Source organism: Salvelinus fontinalis, chromosome 34, assembly GCF_029448725.1.
Source record: "Salvelinus fontinalis isolate EN_2023a chromosome 34, ASM2944872v1, whole genome shotgun sequence".
NCBI classification, from domain to species: Eukaryota; Metazoa; Chordata; class Actinopteri; order Salmoniformes; family Salmonidae; genus Salvelinus; species Salvelinus fontinalis.
The window spans coordinates 28,863,277-28,883,828 of NC_074698.1; the positions used below are offsets into that span (position 1 = coordinate 28,863,277).

Consider the following 20,552-nt stretch of genomic DNA (forward strand, 5'->3'; position numbering starts at 1 on the left):
GGCTGAATGAATTGTTTCGCTGCCAGACAAGGCTCCGCTTATAGCCAGGTGTAGCAGTGGTAAGAATTCACTCCATGGTGCTGAACAGAAAGCTCTGCTGTTGGGACAGCTTTATGTAGGCCCTAACAGTTTGCGATCACCGTTTGTCACCGTTATAGTCCAATTAATGTATTGTTTCGTGTTGTGTTGTGTAGTGGATTTTCTGGCATGCAACAAAACATTAGATTTTTTCCCCCCCCACCAAGATTTAGATGCTAAAATCACCAATGAACACATTTTAATGTAACTATGTTCAACTGTACCAACTCTGTTAATTTAATCTCCAAAATTCTCTTAGAATAAGAATAAAGATATTTCTCAATCTCATGTTGTTTTATGTTATTGTAATTTCTGCCATACTGAACTGACAATGCAATAATTTGTAGGTTCACCCACTAATGCAATATATTGATAAAGGATGTGACAACTATTATCTTAACGGAATCAAGTGTTCAGCCATCTGTCCTTTTCCAGAAACATCCATATTGCGTTTCTCTCTGTCTCATACAAAATCCATATCTGAATAAGCTAAGAAATAACACAGTTGGATTGAAATATTTGAATTGGATATTATTGATTATTCATTATACACTATTTCAAATTTGCTTTCATTTGTAAATTACATTGTCAAATCACTCAATTTGAATGTGAGCCGTGTAATACTTTTACAGATTCAAGAGATCATTATGATCACTGAATAATGATTTATTTCAGAAATTCTGACATAGATAAAGATGTAGTATATTTAATTCAACTGCTAATAATACTAGGTACATTTCATATTCACAAATGCAAATGGTCTAATTCAAAACGTAAACTTTTTTCACTTTATAATGAGTTTAAACAATATGGCACTACTTTAACTAAAATGAAAAACAAAAAGGCAATTAAAACTTGTTGTATTATTAATGAATATGATTTGTTTGTTTAGGATTCCTGACAATGTAAATAGTTTGCATATGACTGTTTCTCTTTTGTTTGGTGATATTTGTTAATACATTTTTATTTTTAAAAACATTTTATTTTATTTTATAATAATTATGATGACGGATCGGGTTCCATTTCAGTCCCCAATGCCTATTTATGATCTTCCCCTTTGTTGTCTATTGCAAAAAGGATATGACAGGATTTCCTATTTGGGCTCAATTTAGGCCTGGTGGAGCCATCATCATAATGTTTCTTATTAAAATCATATTACACCTTTCAACATTGGAGGCTGAGGCTAGGGGAAATGAAGGTGCTAGGGATAGAAATGGAACAGGGCCTAAATTATGTTGCTAGGAGGCGCTGTTGCGACCGGAAGAGGTCGATGTGATGAGGACCATTTGAGGCAAACCTGAGATAGAAAAGAGAAATTCACGATTCTGAAATTCTATAAACAACAGAAACCATAAGACAAACGACGCCAGGAGATATTCATTTGTCTTCAACTTTGTATTTAGGGGAAGAAAAGAGATACACGAAGTCATTGGTTGTGGATGTCACGCTAGAAAATCAGGGTAAGAGGAGAGGGATGGGCACGGACAAAACCCGCTGTCAGTCAGCCACTGCTGGGCACAGCTGTAGAAGCATGGCTTGCTTCACGAGTCAAATACTATTACCATGCCGCAAAATGTAGTGAGGCTTCACTGTTTGCCAGCCAGTCTATTCTGCTACATTGTATCAAAGTGTAGGCTAGATGCGCTTGACTGTAATTTGTATCATGCCATGTAATGAGTGGACTATAACACCGTACAGTGCTACTGTGTCTTCTACTAGCCGTGGCTGTTATTTACCTACTCTGGGGGAACCAATAATAAGACAGGATATTTACACACGGACCCAGGTGACTTTTCATTACATCTATTCATCCATGAAATAACCACATTATCAGGAAAATGGAACTGGTAATTATCTGACTTATTCTGGTCGAGATATTGGGTCAGTGGGGCATTCAATCCGGTTGCTTAATTATTTGATCATGAGGATCTCATTCATTCTCAATCAATGTGGGTTAACTACGGGTTTAAGTAAAATATTGTGTCTGTGTGTGCTTGCGTGCACCTTCATTGTCTTTGCTGACAAGCATTCCCTTAAAAGCAATCATATTGATCAGAAACATGATTCTTCATCATGCCTCTCAGAATAGAATAGCATGAGTGGAATGTGATGAGTGTGTGAGATATACAGTAACTAAAGACAGAGCCCTCCTTGGGTTTGTTTGTCTGGCTCTTCCAGTTGTTCATAGCTTGACAGCAGATAGTGCCTAACCCCACGCCTTCATGGTTCACACACACTGCAGAGCTTCTTCTTGTGTTGACATTTAGCCTGCAGGCTCGATCACCTGGCTCCAGTGTCTTGTCAAATACCCTCTCTCATTGGATACTGTACCGCTTTATGACTATTCATCTGACTGTGTCTCTGTTGTAAGCAGCAGATTTGAGAGGCTGGAGCCCAAACATGGACATGGAGAGTTACGAAGACTTCTGCCTGCGGAGCCTGGCCAGACTGCAGACTGAGAGCCAGGGGAAGAGCCAAGGCCAACAGACAGGCTGTGAGCCAACTGGTCCTGTGGAAGCTCTCTCCTTCATCCACTTCCATGGAAGGGCTGTGCTCTCACCCTTGGTAAGGACATAGTCTGGGGGAAAGGGCAGAAGGTGCGGAGAGCTGTATAGACATAGATATAACATAAGGTCAGGGGTGGAATTGGGGGCAAGGTGGGAATTTTACCATGTTAAAATGTGTTTTTCTGTTTGTGAATTCCAGGATATTACAGTGTCTTTTTTCCAAATCCTCCCCAGCATTGGATGTACTGTAGATGTATACCATGGCATTGTTGAAAACTAGTTTCTGATTGTCTGGAAAGGCATTCTAGAGCGTGTATTATTTCCCTATAACGAACAGTATATCAGCACGGTAGAATTCAATGGCTACAGTTCTTACAAGCTCTTTGAAATTTAAATCATTATTGGCATTGTTGATTTTGATTTTCATAATATCAAGCTAGGACTGATGAACCCATTTGTACCTGCAAATTAACACATTTCTAGTGGCAAATGTGTTCAATTATAGCCATGGCATAAAAGGGATAATCAACAAGGCGCTATGCGTTCTAAGAAAAATAATGGCACTCCTTGGAAGGTGAGTTCCACTCCGCTAGTGCGTCGTGGAACACACCTTCCACGTCGTTCATTATTTTCCATAGGACTCATAGCCCCTTGTTGATTATCCCCTTACGTACATTGTATATATTGTGGGCTAAATCCTAACCATAGATATTATCCATGCATGTAATTCAAACCTTCCGCATAAAAGGGGAAGGTAGTAGTAAATGTGCACAGATGTTTGAGTTAAGTTAAGCATACTTATATCCAATTAGGATTCAGCCCAGTGAGCGTAGTTTGTTGTCATGAGGGTGACTTTGCTTTCTTCCATGACAACAAAATGGTTCCCCAGGAGAGTTTGTGTATGTGTGGGTATTCTCCTGTCTGGGGTTTTGTAACTCTCAAGTTGCATGGTAACCAAATGCAATGATCCTTTGGTTTACAATGTAGCATTGTGAGCAATGGGCATTGAGTGGACACACACACCATTATGCCCACACACACAACAAATATCTGGCTTAAACATTTTGTAGTTCACATGTCTTAGCGAAAGAGACACCATAAAAAACACGTCATTGTTTATTTTGTTAAATCACAGAGTATTAAAGGGACAATCAATGGTTCAAAGCATTTTCCTTGTCCCTGTTTTGGTAAAAATATGGGGATGGGTACATAGGTTGTCTGATCCATGTTATCTGACTGCTGCCTGATTAAGTTTACTGGGAGGAGCTGTGTGAAGGAAATGTTTGTGAGAGTGGGGATAGAGAGGGGTGTGTGTTTGTGCATGCCTTGTGGGTTTGTGTGTGTGCATCTGTGTGTACGTGGGCAGGTGGAAACTGAGATGCACTTCCTAACCTCCTGCCAAATGTATGACCATAGAGACACATACTTCACTCAGATTACACAGACCCACAAAGTATTTGAAAATAAATCAAATTTTGATCAACTTCCATATCTATTAGATTAAATACATCACCGCAGCAAGATTTGTGACCTGTTGCCACAAGAAAAGGACAACCAGTGAAGAACAAACACCATTGTAAATACAACCCATATTTATGTATATTTATTTTCCCTTTTGTACTTTAACTATTTGAACATTGTTACAACACTGTATATAGACATAATATAACATTTGAATGGTCTCTATTCCTTTGGAGCTTTAGTTGAGTGTAATGTTTACTGTTCATTTTTATTGTTTATTTCACTTAATTTTGCAATGTAAACATACGTTTCCCATGCCAATAAAGCCCCTTGAATTGGAGAGAGAGAGAGATATTTGAGAGAGAGAGAGATTTGAGAGCTGATTAGAGGGAAGGTCATTAGGCCTACTCTGGCTCTGTCCCACATTCCAGAACTTGACTGTTGTGTTCTAAGGAAGAAGTATTCTACACTCTTTGAAAAAAAGAGTTCCAAAAGGGTTCTTCAGCTGTCCCCATAGGAGAAACCTTTTTGGTTCCAGGTAGAATCCTTTTGGGTTATATGTAGAACCCTCTGTAGAAAGGGTTCTACATGGAACCCAAAATGTTCTTCAAATGGTTCTCCTATAGTGTCACACGGAGCAGAACAGGTGAACCCAAGAGCAGACTCAGACGAGGAGACTGGGATGAGGTAACCAAGGTATTTATTGACGGGCCAGAGTCAGAGCCGGGCCAGAGTCAGAGCAGGCATAACTGTAACGGAGAGGAAAACAGCGTCAGGCAAGAGAAAACAGGTATAACACGAAAACAAGATCTAAGCAGGAACAAACGGCTAAAACAGAGGTTACGATGTGGCAGCGTGGAAGTGGCAGGGCTATTTGTAGAGGTCTTGATTATGGAACAGGTTGCAGCTGGTGGGGATCTGGTCTGCCTCCAGTACACTTGTCTCCGACCACACAATCACACACACACACACAGAGGAAGAGGGAGAGAGCACTAGGGGAGTGGCGGCAGGTTAGGGAGACACAGGATGAGAAGTAGAGGGCGTGGCAGGAGCAGATGTAACATATAGGGACAGTCGAAGAACCCTTTAAGGTTCTAGATAGAAAAAAAGGTGCTTAGTGTAATTTAAAAATTGTCACATGGATTCCGAGAGACCCAGGCGAGAATGTGTGTTGGTGCATGCGCGCCTGTCTGTGTTTGTCTTTATATGACTATGTATGTATGCATGTATGTGTGTGTGTCTCTCTGACTGTGTGTGTTTATTGTGATCCATCCTCAGCTGAGTGTGGAGCAGCGCAGCGAGATGTGCCAGTACAGACAGAGGGCTGCCCAGCTTGAGGTGGACAGACAGGCACTACGCAGCAGCAGCCTGCTGACCAGGGTTCAGGACATCCTGGACAATGCTCAGGTCAGTCTCAGACAACCATTTCCCAAGACTCCAACCACCCAAGCCGTAGACCAGGGATCATCAACTAGATTAGCCGCCGGGCCAATTCTTTTCTTGAGCGGATGGTTGTGGGAACAGATTTCCCATATTACAATCACTTGGAGTTGATTTCCTTGTGTTTTTACAGTTTGTTTTTTATCTCCAACAATGAAAATTCAACAAACATTTTTTTTTGCTCAGAAATTTGGGGGGGCCAAGTTAAACCACTAGCTAGGGGAACCCTGCCATAGACTGTTCTCTCTGCTTCCTCATGGCAAGCGGTACTGGTGCATCAAGTCTGACACCAACAGGCTCCTGAACAGCTTCTATCCCCATGCCATAAGACTACTAAACAGCTAAATACAGTATCTAACAACATGGCTACACAGACTATCTGAGTTGACCTTTGTATTTTATTCTTATTTTTGCACTGACTCTATGCACACTCACAGGGCCCTACACACTACGCACACTGATACTCCAACACACATACACACACTGATACTCCAACACACACACACACACACACACTGATACTCCAACACACATACACACACACACACTGATACTCCAACACACACACACACACTGATACTCCAACACACATACACACACTGATACTCCAACACACATACACACACACACACTGATACTCCAACACACACACACACACTGATACTCCAGCACACATACACACACACACACACTGATACTCCAACACACAAACACTCACTGATAGTCCAACACACATACACACACACACTGATACTCCAACACACATACAAACACTCACTGATACTCCAACACACAAACACACACTGATACTCCAACACACATACAAACACACACTGATACTCCAACACACATACAAACACACACTGATACTCCAACACACAAACACTCACTGATACTCCAACACACAAACACACACTGATACTCCAACACACATACAAACATACACTGATACTCCAACACACAAACACACACTGATACTCCAACACACATACAAACACACACTGATACTCCAACACACAAACACTCACTGATACTCCAACACACAAACACACACTGATACTCCAACACACATACAAACATACACTGATACTCCAACACACATACAAACATACACTGATACTCCAACACACATACACACACTGATACTCCAACACACATACAAACACACACTGATACTCCAACACACATACAAACACACACTGATACTCCAACACACATACACACACTGATACTCCAACACACATACAAACATACACTGATACTCCAACACACATACACACACTGATACTCCAACACACATACAAACACACACTGATACTCCAACACACATACAAACACACACTGATACTCCAACACACATACAAACACACACTGATACTCCAACACACACACACACACACACACTGATACTCCAACACACATACAAACACACACTGATACTCCAACACACATACACACACACACACTGATACTCCAACACACATACAAACACACACTGATACTCCAACACACACACACACACACACACACACACACACACACTGATACTCCAACACACATACAAACACACACTGATACTCCAACACACACATACAAACACTCACTGATTTGCTCACACACACATAATATGCACTTACAGTGCATTCACAAAGTAATCAGACCTCTTGACTTTTTCCACATTTTGCTCCGTTACAGCCTTATTAAAAAATTTATTAAATCGATTTTCCCATCAATCTACACGCAATACCCCATAATGACAAAGCAAAAATAGTTTTGGGGAAATGTTTGCAAATCACATTTACATAAGTATTCAGACCCTTTACTCAGTACTTTGTTGAAGCACCTTTGGCAGCGATTACAGCCTCGAGTCTTCTTGGGTAGTGCATGTTATAAAGGGAAAAGGGTGCTTTTTCGGACGCAGCCCATATCTGATTATTTGTGTTAATTCCCCTCTTCTCTCTGCCTCTCTTACTACAGGTGGACAGTAAAATGGATCTACCAACTCCGCCATATTGCCTTTCCCCAAAACCTGAGACAGTGAATGGCTACACCCTGGTCACAGACTCTCCTGGGCTACCCAGGGGCGCTGGTGTGGTTGGGCTACACAATACGGATCGGCCCACCACTCCTCAACCTGAGTCCCCCATAGTCCTGAATGGGTACAGGGCAGAGGGGAGAGAGAAGCAGGTAGAGGAGGAGAGGTGGGAGGTAGAGGAGGAGATGAGGAGGGGAGAGGAGGAGATAGGGGGCGGTCAGGATATGAGTTTCCAGAGCCTTCTGAGGAGGTCGAGGGAGTATGTGGAGAGAGAGCAGGCCCAGAGGGGGTCAAAAGTCATCGGCCGGGTCACTTCAACCACCCCACCTGTGGAGAGCCTCTCTGACAAGGAGAACGAGAGCCGCAGTCCTCTGGGAGAGATGAAACCTGAACAGGGGTACAGCCTGCGCCACAGTCCCCTAAACCCACCTCAGATCCAGGCCCACATCCAGCACCAGAGTCAGTATCCTGCCCAAGCTCAAGCCCAGTACCAGGCTGTGTGTGACCCATATGGCTCTCGGTTTAGCTGCCTCTCGTCTGGCCTCCCCGACCCTTACGCCCTCCTGCCCAGCCCTGAACCCAGCATGAGCCCCCGCCCCCACCGCCGCCGACCACGTCCAGTGTCCACTGGTAACATCATGATCTCCTTCCCCATTGGTTCGGCTGACCTCATCCCCAGAGGGCTAGTGGGGAGGCACCAGGAGAGCGCTGTTGTCATGGCGACAGGGGTGATGAGGTCACCGGAACGGGGGTCAGGCGTCAGTGACGGTAGCAGTAGTCGTCGTGGCAGCCAGTGTGGCACCAGCCCGGTCCAGGAGAAGAGCTGCAGCCCAGTCAGTACCTCCGGAACTGGTTCACATGGGCATCATGATGTCATCAGCTCCGGGTTTCGCCGGCGCTGCCACACCCTAGACAGCCAGCTCCACTCCTCCCATTCTGCCTCAGGACCTGGCATGGACCGCAGCCAGGAGAGGCTCCCGCGCTTCATGGGGGGTGTGCCTCGTTTGGCCCTGAGCCGTAGGAGCCCCGCGGTCCCCCTGAATCAGTCCTATGAGGTGGAGAACCCCTCGGCCACGCTGCTAAGGCCCCACGTGAGACCCTTGACCCCTGACCTCTCTCCTTGCCAGATGAGTCTGGAGCCTGAGGGGCCTCAGGGGCCCCATGATGGACGGATCACACCCAGCTCTTCCTTAGAGGAGCAGGACAGTAAGACAGGTGAGAGAGAGAGATCGTTGTGACGTAGTGTGTATGATATAAGAGAGTGTTATGAAGAAAACTATACAGGGCAGTCTGTACTCTGTGATTCATTTGTCTTGAATGTAAAGTCCACTACTTTTCGTGCAATCATTGAAAATAATTGTGTGTGTGTGTGCTTTCATGCATGCATGTGTGTGTGGTATGTGTACTTGTATGTGTACGACCGTCCGTGCGTTTATGTGTCTTTTCTTTTTGTGTGTGTGTGTGTGTGTGTGTGTGTGTGTGTGTGTGTGTGTGTGTGTGTGTGTTTCAGAGGAGACCCAGCGACGTGTGAGTGCTCTGGAGGAGATGCAGAGGCGTCTGGAGGAGGAGCATGCCCTGCAGATGTCTCTTCTCATGGCTGAACAGGAGAGAGAACAACAGCGCCTCTGTCAGGTCAGGACATGGAACCATGGCATGTTGACCCTGCTCAATGGATCAAAAGCCACATTTGTCACTATTCTTCCACAACTATCAGCATTCCTTCCTAGTTTGTGATATTATATATAGTATATGCAGACAGAATGTCACACAGAGAATTAAACTTTAAAGCTACAGTCTGGGATTTGGGAAGCTGTTTCTTGGATGTCATGGCCTGTCAGTCCTTGCATCTAGAGCTCTGTCTAGTATGAATTTGAGAGGGGTTACATTTCCCTAGCCCCACCCCTCAGCTGTATACCAAAACAAGTGTTGTTGAATCCCAGAATGTGGCTTTAAGTTCCATAAGTTTGAATATGTTAGCATTTGCAAAGTGTTTTGTTTGGCTGCTGTAGAGAAGTGACTGTTCAATCATCAAGACTACACATCTGTCATGGGACAACGCTCCTGTGTGTGTGTGTGTGTGTGTGTGTGTGTGTGTGTGTGTGTGTGTGTGTGTGTGTGTGTGTGTGTGTGTGTGTGTGTGTGTGTGTGTGTGTGTGTGTGTGTGTGTGTGTGTGTGTGTGTGTGTGTGTGTGTTTGTGTTTGTGTTTGTGTTTCTCTGTGTCTTTATTAGGAGCTGGATGAGAAGGGGATGAGGCTGAGAGAGCAGGGGTGTGGCCGGCTCCTGAGTGGGGACGGTGGTGGCCTCAGCCCTTCCTGCCCTGGCCTTAGCCCCACCCTGAGTGCTACTGATAGGTCACCTAGACACAGTGTACACAGCATGGGTAGGTGGACTGTGGCATGGAAGAATAACTCACACACACAAACCATTACCTTGGTAGATGTCATTGGGTTGAAGCGTTGGGAAATATAACTATGTATTCTATTACTATTTGAAATAGGGAGGTGCTTTACAAAACCCTTACGGCGTTTTAGTTTTTACCTCCTCAGCTTGTACATTTCTTTTGTCTTTTAATTCTCATCTTCATATTGTATTGTATTTTTTATGTGCAAATTCATCAATAAAATACAGACCGAACTGTTGACACAATAAATGCATATACTGCAACAATGGTTCCTCTGTATGTCTCAGAAATGTAAAGCCATCTTGGTAACGTGATTTGTTTATTGCCTATTTACCTGTTTCTGTGTGAATGTAATGTGTAAAAGGTTTCTTTCCCCTCTCTCTCTCTCCAGGTTTCTCCTCTCCACTGAGCTCCAGTGCTCCCTCTCCCTCCATGCAGCCTCCTGTCTACCTGTGGGGGCCCACCTGGGGGGCCAGCAAGCCCCGGGGAAGGCTCAGTCAGGTGCTTGTGTGTGTGCGTGTGCTTCTACATATGTGTGTGGTGTCCAACTGTTGGTGCTCCCTCTTGTGTCTCCATTTCCAGAATCATGTTCGATGTATATCAAGTTTATTTTATATAGCCCTTCGTACATCAGCTAATATCTCGAAGTGCTGTACAGAAACCCAGCCTAAAACCCCAAACAGCAAGCAATGCAGGTGTAGAAGCACGGTGGCTAGGAAAAACTCCCTAGAAAGGCCAAAACCTAGGAAGAAACCTAGAGAGGAACCAGGCTATGAGGGGTGGCCAGTCCTCTTCTGGCTGTGCCGGGTGGAGATTATAACAGAACATGGCCAAGATGTTCAAAATGTTCATAAGTGACAAGCATGGTCAAATAATAATCAGGAATAAATGTCAGTTGGCTTTTCATAGCCGATCATTAAGAGTTGAAAACAGCAGGTCTGGGACAGGTAGGGGTTCCATAACCGCAGGCAGAACAGTTGAAACTGGAATAGCAGCAAGGCCAGGTGGACTGGGGACAGCAAGGAGTCATCATGCCCGGTAGTCCTGACGTATGGTCCTAGGGCTCAGGTCCTCCGAGAGAGAGAAAGAAGGAGAGAATTAGAGAGAGCCAAGATTTTCAAAATGTTCATAAATGACAAGCATGGTCAAATAATAATCAGGAATAAATGTCAGTTGGCTTTTCATAGCCGATCATTAAGAGTTGAAAGCAGCAGGTCTGGGACAGGTAGGGGTTCCATAACCGCAGGCAGAACAGTTGAAACTGGAACAGCAGCAAGGCCAGGTGGACTGGGGACAGCAAGGAGTCATCATGCCCGGTAGTCCTGACGTATGGTCCTAGGGCTCAGGTTCTCCGAGAGAGAGAAAGAAAGAGAGAATGAGAGAATTAGAGAGAGCATACTTAAATTCACACAGGACACTGGATAAGACAGGAGAAGTACTCCAGATATAACCAACTGACCCTAGCCCCCCGACACATAAACTACTGCAGCATAAATACTGGAGGCTGAGACAGGAGGGGTCAGGAGACACTGTGGCCCCATCCGATGATACCCCCGGACAGGGCCAAACAGGAAGGATATAACCCCACCCACTTTGCCAAAGCACAGCCCCCGCACCACTAGAGGGATATCTTCAACCACCAACTTACAATCCTGAGACAAGGCCGAGTATAGCCCACAAAGATCTCCACCACAGCACAAACCAAGGGGGGGGCGCCAACCCAGACAGGAAGATCACGTCAGTAACTCAACCCACTCAAGTGCCGCACCCCTCCTAGGGACGGCATGAAAGAGCACCAGTAGGCCAGTGACTCAGCCCCTGTAATAGGGTTAGAGGCAGAGAATCCCAGTGGAGAGAGGGGAACCGGCCAGGCAGAGACAGCAAGAGACAGCAAGCAATATGTGTGTTTCATTGTTTTATCAAACAATATATTTAATATAATAAAATCTTCTCTTGACTGAGTGTAAGTTGATTTCCATGTGTCTACTCCTGCACTATGCTACTGCTCCTCACTCAGGTTGTGACAGTTGAACAGCAGAGGGCGCTGTGTCGTCTGGGAGCCATCAGTTGTGGCTTCCTCACCCGCAGACTGCTCCAGACAGAGAAGGTGAAACAGCTGCGCCAGACCGTTCAGGTGAGAGCACTCTTATATCTGCACACAGAAACACACTTGTATACACAGTGTAGATGTATATACTACTATATAGTGTAGGTATGTAGGGGAATAGCAACTGAATCATAATGGAACTGAAACAGTCTGATTTAAAGACGATCACCTTTACTAATTAATCATTTAAATGGTATCATTTTTAAGTCTGTGTGTGTGTATGGTTTTAGGACACACAAGAGTTCATCCGCTCGTTCCAGACTGAAGCTCCACAGAAGAGAGGTTCCATATCAGCACAGGACCTGTCTCTGCAGGAGAGAGTCAGGGCACAGGTAACACTCAGAGAGAGAGAGAGAGACACACACACACACACACACACACACACACACACACACACACACACACACACACACACACACACACACACACACACACACACACACACACATACAGAAAGTGGAACCGGATGAGTACGAGTATTGATTATATTGTGTGTGTGTCCCCTCAGTTGCGTGCGGCTCGATATGACGTCCATGACATCTTCTTTGAGATGCCCCTGGAGGAGAGGCTGGCTCTGCTGCAGCTGGACAGAGAGGTCCGCACAGAGAAGAAGCTGCGAGAAATGGTAACCTGACTGGACGTTTCACCTTTCAATCACAGACTTAGACCAACACAACACACTGGGTGGGACTTTTAACTGTCAGTCACACAAATAGGCCAATCATAACAGAAGGACTTAAACTTTGTCACTCTCACAGTAAAAAATCACAAAAACAAGTGTAAACTCCCTCAGAAAAAGTGACTAAACATTATTTCACTTTTTAAAGCAGAGCCTAGATCCTAAGGCTGCAGCCTGGCAGAGACAAAGGAAGAGTTTATTTCCAAAACGCTATATTGTGTTTTTTCGCCAGAAATTAGTACTTTTAGCTACCTTCATGATTTTTAATTCATAGATTGTGTGTATTAAAATTAGTTTTTTGCAAAACACTATATATCCATTGTTTAACTGGAATGCAATGTCCGTATAGTGTATATTTGACTGTGACTAGCTATTTTAAGATGAAGGCACTAACTGTAATTCACTCTGGATAAGAGCATGTGCTAAATGAATAAAATGTTAATGTTTCACATACAGATCTCATATTGATATTGATTCATAAATGTTTTTAAATATGGATGTCACAAATGTATCACTTGTACAGTTCTTTATAAAATATATATATATTTGTTTGTGTAAAACCTGAGAGTGAGGCAGATATTTTTTTATTTAACCTTTATTTAACTAGGCAAGTCAGTTAAGAACAAATTCTTATTTACAATGACGGCCTAGGAACAGTGGGTTAACTGCCTTGTTCAGGGGCAGAATGACAGATTTTACCTTGTCAGCTCAGGGATTTGATCTAGTAACCTTTGGGTTACTAGTCCAACACTCTAACCACTAGGCTACCTGTCTCTAACCACTAGGCTACCTGTCTCTAACCACTAGGCTACCTGTCTCTAACCACTAGGCTACCTGTCTCTAACCACTAGGCTACCTGTCTCTAACCACTAGGCTACCTGTCTCTAACCACTAGGCTACCTGTCTCTAACCACTAGGCTACCTGTCTCTAACCACTAGGCTACCTGTCTCTAACCACTAGGCTACCTGCTGCCCCAAATAGTGTTTAAAAAAAAAAACATTATTATTTGTCTCTGAAATGAAACCATCAAGTGAGATTTCAAACAAATACATGTCTGTCATTGAATGCCATGATTAGATAGTGAAAAAACACACCAATCTCTTTCATAATTTCTTTAAACAATGAACATTTCTCAAAATGGATGTATAGCGTTTTGGAAAGAAAATCTTCAAATGAAAACGTCCGATTTCATCTATCAAAACTAGAGATTAGTTAAACTTTTGATGTTCAAAAACATACGTAAAAGACGCTCCTTCCTCTCTGTTGTCCGTCAATATATGAGCTCCATGGAAAAACCTTGATTCATCTGTCACACAATCTCTGTCTGACCCTGGCCTAATACTTACTGACCCTGGCCTAATACATACTGACCCTGGCCTAATACATACTGACCCTGGCCTAATACATACTGACCCTGGCCTAAAACATACTGACCCTGGCTTAAAACATACTGACCCTGGCTTAAAACATACTGACCCTGGCTTAAAACATACTGACCCTGGCTTAAAACATACTGACCCTGGCTTAAAACATACTGTTCATGATTCTGATGTGTAACTGTATCTGACAATCTGCTGTGTGTGTGTGTGTGTGTGTGTGTGTGTGTGTGTGTGTGTGTGTGTGTGTGTGTGTGTGTGTGTGTGTGTGTGTGTGTGTGTCTCTCTCTCTCTCTCTCTCTCTCTCTCTCTCTCGATAGGAGAAAGCCAGGAGTCCTAATGACAGAGTGCTGTCTGCTGCCACACAGAGGTCACTGGACAGGAAGAAGAGGTGGGACGGGTTAGATGATGGATTTGTAATCAAACCAGATGCCTTATCTGAATTTGTACCAGGAGATCAGACTATGATAAAATATCACAAATATATTTATTTGGCTGACATTATTGAGATAAAAGCATAGTTATTCTGATGTGTATCGTTCTGTTCTCTCAGGGTGGGTGAGTCTCCAGGACAAGCCAGGAAAGTACAGAAGAAGCCAAAGAGCCCTCCCACTAACAGGTACAGTAGAGAACAGTGCTGCCCCCTACTGACTGCACATACGTGGCTCTGACTGTCTCCTATACTTCACATCTCTTACTGTCTCCTATACTTCACATATCTTACTGTCTCCAATACTTCACATATTTGACTGTCTCCAATACTTCACATATTTGACTGTCTCCAATACTTCACATATTTGACTGTCTCCTATACTTCACATCTCTGACTGTCTCCTATAATTCACATCTCTTACTGTCTCCTGTACTTCACATCTTTTGACTGTCTCCTATACTTCACATCTCTGACTGTCTCTTATACTTCACATCTCTTACTGTCTCCTATAATTCACATCTCTTACTGTCTCCTATAATTCACATCATCTCTTACTTTCTCCTATAATTCACATCATCTCTTACTGTCTCCTATAATTCACATCATCTCTTACTGTCTCCTATAATTCACATCATCTCTTACTGTCTCCTATAATTCACATCATCTCTTACTTTCTCCTATAATTCACATCATCTCTTACTGTCTCCTATAATTCACATCATCTCTTACTGTCTCCTATAATTCACATCATCTCTTACTGTCTCCTATACTTCACATTTTGACTGTCTCCTATACTTCACATCTCTGACTGTCTCCTATACTTCACATCTCTGACTGTCTCCTATACTTCACATCTCTTACTGTCTCCTATACTTCACATATCTTACTGTCTCCAATACTTCACATATTTGACTGTCTCCAATACTTCACATATTTGACTGTCTCCAATACTTCACATATTTGACTGTCTCCTATACTTCACATCTCTGACTGTCTCCTATAATTCACATCTCTTACTGTCTCCTGTACTTCACATCTTTTGACTGTCTCCTATAATTCACATCTCTTACTGTCTCCTATAATTCACATCTCTTACTGTCTCCTATAATTCACATCTTTTGACTGTCTCCTATAATTCCCATCATCTCTTACTGTCTCCTATACTTCACATCTCTTACTGTCTCCTATACTTCACACCTTTAACTGTCTCCTATAATTCACATCTCTGACTGTCTCCTATACTTCACATCTCTTACTTTCTTTCTATACTTAAAAAAAAGCTGTACATATGAAATATTTATCCTCCAGATAGGGGAAAGTGTTCTAGGTGTCAGCACAGGTCAGTGGTACACTATCTATGTACCCTTTCTGTATTTCTCACCTCATCACTCTCTCTCCCCCTCAGGATCCTGAAGCCAAGTCAGGGTCAGAATGCCTCAGTCCCAGGTCAGCTAAACCGACAGGGGTGAATACAGTCTCCAACATTTCTCTACTTCTCCCCCTCTCTTTATTTCTCTGCCCTTCTTCTTTAATTCCTTAACGCATACAAAATAAATAATACAACTATAATTTATAATGAATAAAAATCACCCCATCTCTCCCCCTCTCTGTCTGTCAATCTAAGTCTGTCTGTCAGGAGCTGGTCCAGAAATACCCCTGAGGACAGAGTGAGGCGCTCAGATAGCCTGAAGAAGCAGAACTCCCTGGGCTAACTGGTTCCTCCCTCAGTCCCTCTATGACCCCTCACTACCTGACCCTTGGCCACTGGGCCTTCTATCAGCCCCATGTTTCACTATGGTTCGACCACCCCCACCACCACAACAACCACCAATGCTACTAGTCCCTCTAACCTCCCTCTAACCTCCCTCTGATGGTTCAGTCCAGTGCTCTCTGCCCAGGGAACACCCTACCAAATGGATTGTTACTATACTTACACTGATTTTTCTACTATTACAAACTTATGAACAGTTCATGTATTCCTTAGGTTTGAATGCTGCTGTGCACTCTTGTGCCAAGATAATTAATGCATTAATGCTGCTAGATAGCTATATTTGCTGCTTAACTTACAAAGACTTTGTAGCTAGAGGCCTTCTGTAGTGGATATGTAGTAGGGACACGGACTCATATTGAAGCATGACAAAAGTAAAGGAAGTAGATTCCATTAGAGGTTAGAGGTATGGATTGTCTTCTGACAGGTGGCGTCATTCCTCCTCTCATTTTTTATTTATTTTTAAATTGAACCTTTATTTAACTAGGCAAGTCAGTTAAGAACAAATTCTTATTTACAATGACGGCCTACCCCGGCCAAACCCGGACGACACTGGGCCAATTGTGCGCCACCCTTTGGGACTCCCAATCACGGCCGGATGTGATGCAGCCTGGATAACCTCAACATAGTCGTCAACATAGTCGTGGCGCTATCTAACGTAAGACGAGAGGTTTGTGAAATGTTAAACACACCGGCGGCTTTTCCAGACACACCTCAGCGATAGAGATCATTGTGTGATTACCTAGCTTTAACCCTTGCTATAGTAGCCATCACCCTCTGCTGGTAGTCACAGAAAGTTGCCATGTAAAAAAAGGTATTTTAAACATACAGTATTTATTTCTTAATATAGTTTTTGAGTTAAAGCGCTCTCTCCCTATAATACATGGTGCTGAACTCTCTGCTCTGTGTGAAGTCTGGAACATTTAAAATTGGTTTGTGTGTGATGTGCAATTTTAAAATATCAATGTGTTTTGCTGCAAAACGTCAGGGCCAAATGAAAGAAAATGTACAGTTGAAGGTACTATTGTCTTATTTTACACTGTACCAAGAGAAACATGCTTTGGTTTCAGATGGTCTGTTTACCCGGCATGTTTGAGCTGTAGTTGACAGACAAACCTATGTCTCTGGAGAGTATTTAGAATATCCCATACAGAAATGTAGCTGCCTTTCACAAACAAACATGACTGAGATATCTGGAATATCTGAAAGCTGCCAGTGTATATGAGAGGATTGACAGAGAAAACATTAACGATGATAACCAAAGTAACTCACCAGTGTGCAGTAGCTATAACATCCTTATCTCAAAGCAGTCTTCTTGTAGCCTGGCTGATGCACAGGCCCAGGTGGTACACAGTGAGAGGAGAGCTTGTGCTACGTACAAACGCATTAGCCAGGCAAGTCTTCTTTCCCCACCTAGGGGCTTATGTATCCCACCTAGGGGCTGATGTATCCCACCTAGGGGCTGATGTATCCCACCTAGGGGCTGATGTGTCCCACCTAGGGGCTGATGTATCCCACCTAGGGGCTGATGTGTCCCACCTAGGGGCTGATGTGTCCCACCTAGGGGCTGATGTGTCCCACCTAGGGGCTGATGTGTCCCACCTAGGGGCTGATGTATCCCACCTAGGGGCTGATGTGTCCCACCTAGGGGCTGATGTGTCCCACCTAGGGGCTGATGTATCCCACCTAGGGGCTGATGTGTCCCACCTAGGGGCTGATGTATCCCACCTAGGGGCTGATGTATCCCACCTAGGGGCTGATGTGTCCCACCTAGGGGCTGATGTGTCCCACCTAGGGGCTGATGTATCCCACCTAGGGGCTGATGTATCCTACCTAGGGGCTGATGTGTCCCACCTAGGGGCTGATGTGTCCCACCTAGGGGCTGATGTGTCCCACCTAGGGGCTGATGTATACCACCTAGGGGCTGATGTGTCCCACCTAGGGGCTGATGTGTCCCACCTAGGGGCTGATGTATACCACCTAAGGGCTGATGTATCCTACCTAGGGGCTGATGTGTCCCACCTATGGGCTGATGTATCCCACCTAGGGGCTGATGTATCCCACCTAGGGGCTGATGTATCCCACCTAGGGGCTGATGTGTCCCACCTAGGGGCTGATGTATCCCACCTAGGGGCTGATGTATCCTACCTAGGGGCTGATGTGTCCCACCTAGGGCAATCCTGGGTGGGATACAGCATACACTAATGTGTCATTCTGTGAAAGAGTTGGATACTGACCCTGAGTCAGTTGCTAAGGGGATTTGTATATTAATAACTGGCGTAACTATGTATCTGCTTAAACAGCCCTACACCACCTTACATGGCCTTTTGTAGCAGTGACAGATTTCTGATGTTGTTATTGACTGGCTTTGATTAATTTAATTAGCAATTTGTGTATTGAATACAAAACATTTTGTAATTCTTTCCTGTTTACAGCCTGTGCTTGATGTATTTATTTCCGAATGACCAATGATATTAAATATTGATATTTGAATGTCTGTGTTGTATTCATGTAAGTAAATATATTCCGTGGCAGTAATTTTTATTGCGGGAAAAATCATGACATTTCAAACTGAGATAGAGATTACATTGAGTGAGCAGAAGTGAATAATCAGCAGAAAACACACCATGCTGTTGTAGAGTCCAGTAATATAGTACAGACTAAAGACATGTATTATTAAGTTACATCTACAATATAAAATGTCATACATTGTTACAAATCACACAAAGATACAGTACCTATCCATATTCATGGAAAAGGGCTACAGTATTTATGTAAAAAAATACAAAACAATTCCAGTAGAACCGTGTTAAACTTTTCTCAAATTCAGTTCATGGACCAGCTCTTTGTTGCTGACAGGTGACTGGTAAGTGATTCCTCAGGCATGAGAACGATCGGCTTTCCAGTACAAAGTTAGAGAAATATTGCTCTATAATAAAGTTTACATTCTAAGTGACAAAAGTACATATCTTAACATGGAGTATAGCAAATATACAAGATTAATAACATGCTGACCCAAACGTTTATCATTATCCAGGATATATATATATTTTTCCTTTATTTAACTAGGCAAGTCATTAAGAATAAATTCTTATTTACAATGATGGCCTACCCCGGCCAAACCCGGATGACGCTGGGCCAATTGTGTGCCGCCCTATGGGACTCCCAATCACGGCCAGGATTCAAACCACCTTTTGCACTGAGATGCAGTGCCTTAGACCGCTGCGCCACTCGGGAGCCCAGTAACTCCTACCCATAACCTTTACAATACTAATATTAAACATAGGGCGGCAGGGTAGCCTAGTGGTTAGAGCGTTGGACTAGTAACCGAAAGGTTGCAAGTTCAAATCCCCGAGCTGACAAGGTACAAATCTATCGTTCTGCCCCTGAACAGACAGTTAACCCACTGTTCCTAGGCCTTCATTGAAAATAAGAATTTGTTCTTAACTGACTTGCCTAGTTAAATAAAGGTAAAATAAAAAATACAGGCATACTGTACTGCTTGGTTAGTTTGTGGTGCATATCAAATAGGTTATGATATAGAAGTGAAAATATATTGAGACAAAAACTTATTATGATTATCTAATTAGCCTGCAAATCCCAGCTTGACTGTGGTCTTAGACAGGCTTTTCTTGATCAGGCAGTTGTTGTTGCTGCATTGGTGCTGCTGTGCAGTTTCTCATAGCACTTCTTCATCTCTTCATATTCCTCAGAGACATCTGCAAAGAAGCATTGACATAAGCTTAAATGTTCACCATGTAACATTTGGTACCAGGTATTTAATTGTGCCTAATTATTTGAGGTACAGTAAGTACCACAAAAGTATTGGTTGCTAGTTTCTTAGTTAATTAAACACCAGATAAGTACCAGCTTAAACTGGGCTGTAGAAAGTATATAGTTTGACAAGTAGTATAGTATGAATTTGGAATTGGGAGTTTTGCCTCTACACAACATGCAGTTAAATGTTTTGTCATGATGTTTATATTCAGCACTCCACCGTATTCCAAACAAGGCCTGACCCATGTAGTGTATACTGGGACCAGATCATCAGTGGGTAGGCCATCTCTGTCAAGAACAGTTGAATGTGCAGGCGTTTTTAGGCCTTCCTCACTGATTGGTCGAAATATGTGTCACCACTGAGGTTAGTCTAGCTGAAAACCAAGATACTTGGTTGTTGTTAGCACTGGTACTTCCTGTCTCCCTAGGATGAGTGGTGCAGGTTGTGGAGGGTCTCTTGAAAAACATATCCACATTTCCACAGACTC

At 43.4% G+C, this 20,552-nt stretch overlaps 2 protein-coding genes across 8 annotated transcripts in view; one reads left to right on the forward strand and one right to left on the reverse strand.

Annotated features, from left to right (window-relative positions):
* Positions 1–1,330: 1,330 nt before the first annotated feature.
* On the forward strand, positions 1,331–18,780 carry LOC129833667 (centriolar coiled-coil protein of 110 kDa-like). Of its 4 annotated transcripts, none has more exons than XM_055898399.1 (14): positions 1,331–1,538; positions 2,453–2,643; positions 5,325–5,453; positions 7,464–8,736; positions 9,032–9,153; positions 9,752–9,902; positions 10,315–10,436; positions 11,941–12,057; positions 12,261–12,362; positions 12,539–12,655; positions 14,407–14,477; positions 14,640–14,705; positions 15,925–15,984; positions 16,144–18,780. In XM_055898399.1, the coding sequence occupies exons 2-14, from the start codon at positions 2,479–2,481 to the stop codon at positions 16,229–16,231; spliced, it is 2,583 nt and encodes an 860-aa protein (XP_055754374.1). In that variant the 5' UTR covers positions 1,331–1,538; positions 2,453–2,478; the 3' UTR covers positions 16,232–18,780. The 4 variants fall into 4 exon arrangements, with proteins under 4 accessions (XP_055754374.1, XP_055754377.1, XP_055754376.1 ...); XM_055898402.1 differs by having other exon boundaries at positions 15,925–15,965; XM_055898401.1 differs by having other exon boundaries at positions 10,315–10,424.
* A 31-nt stretch (positions 18,781–18,811) lies between these two features.
* Positions 18,812–20,552, reverse strand: part of LOC129833668 (nuclear GTPase SLIP-GC-like) — a 33,121-nt gene continuing 31,380 nt past the window's right edge. For all 4 annotated transcript variants that reach the window (XM_055898405.1, XM_055898406.1, XM_055898407.1 and 1 more), the window contains exon 20: positions 18,812–20,006. In XM_055898405.1, the coding sequence (XP_055754380.1) occupies positions 19,924–20,006 (83 nt within the window). In that variant the 3' untranslated portion in view covers positions 18,812–19,923. The remainder of the gene's footprint in view (positions 20,007–20,552) is intronic.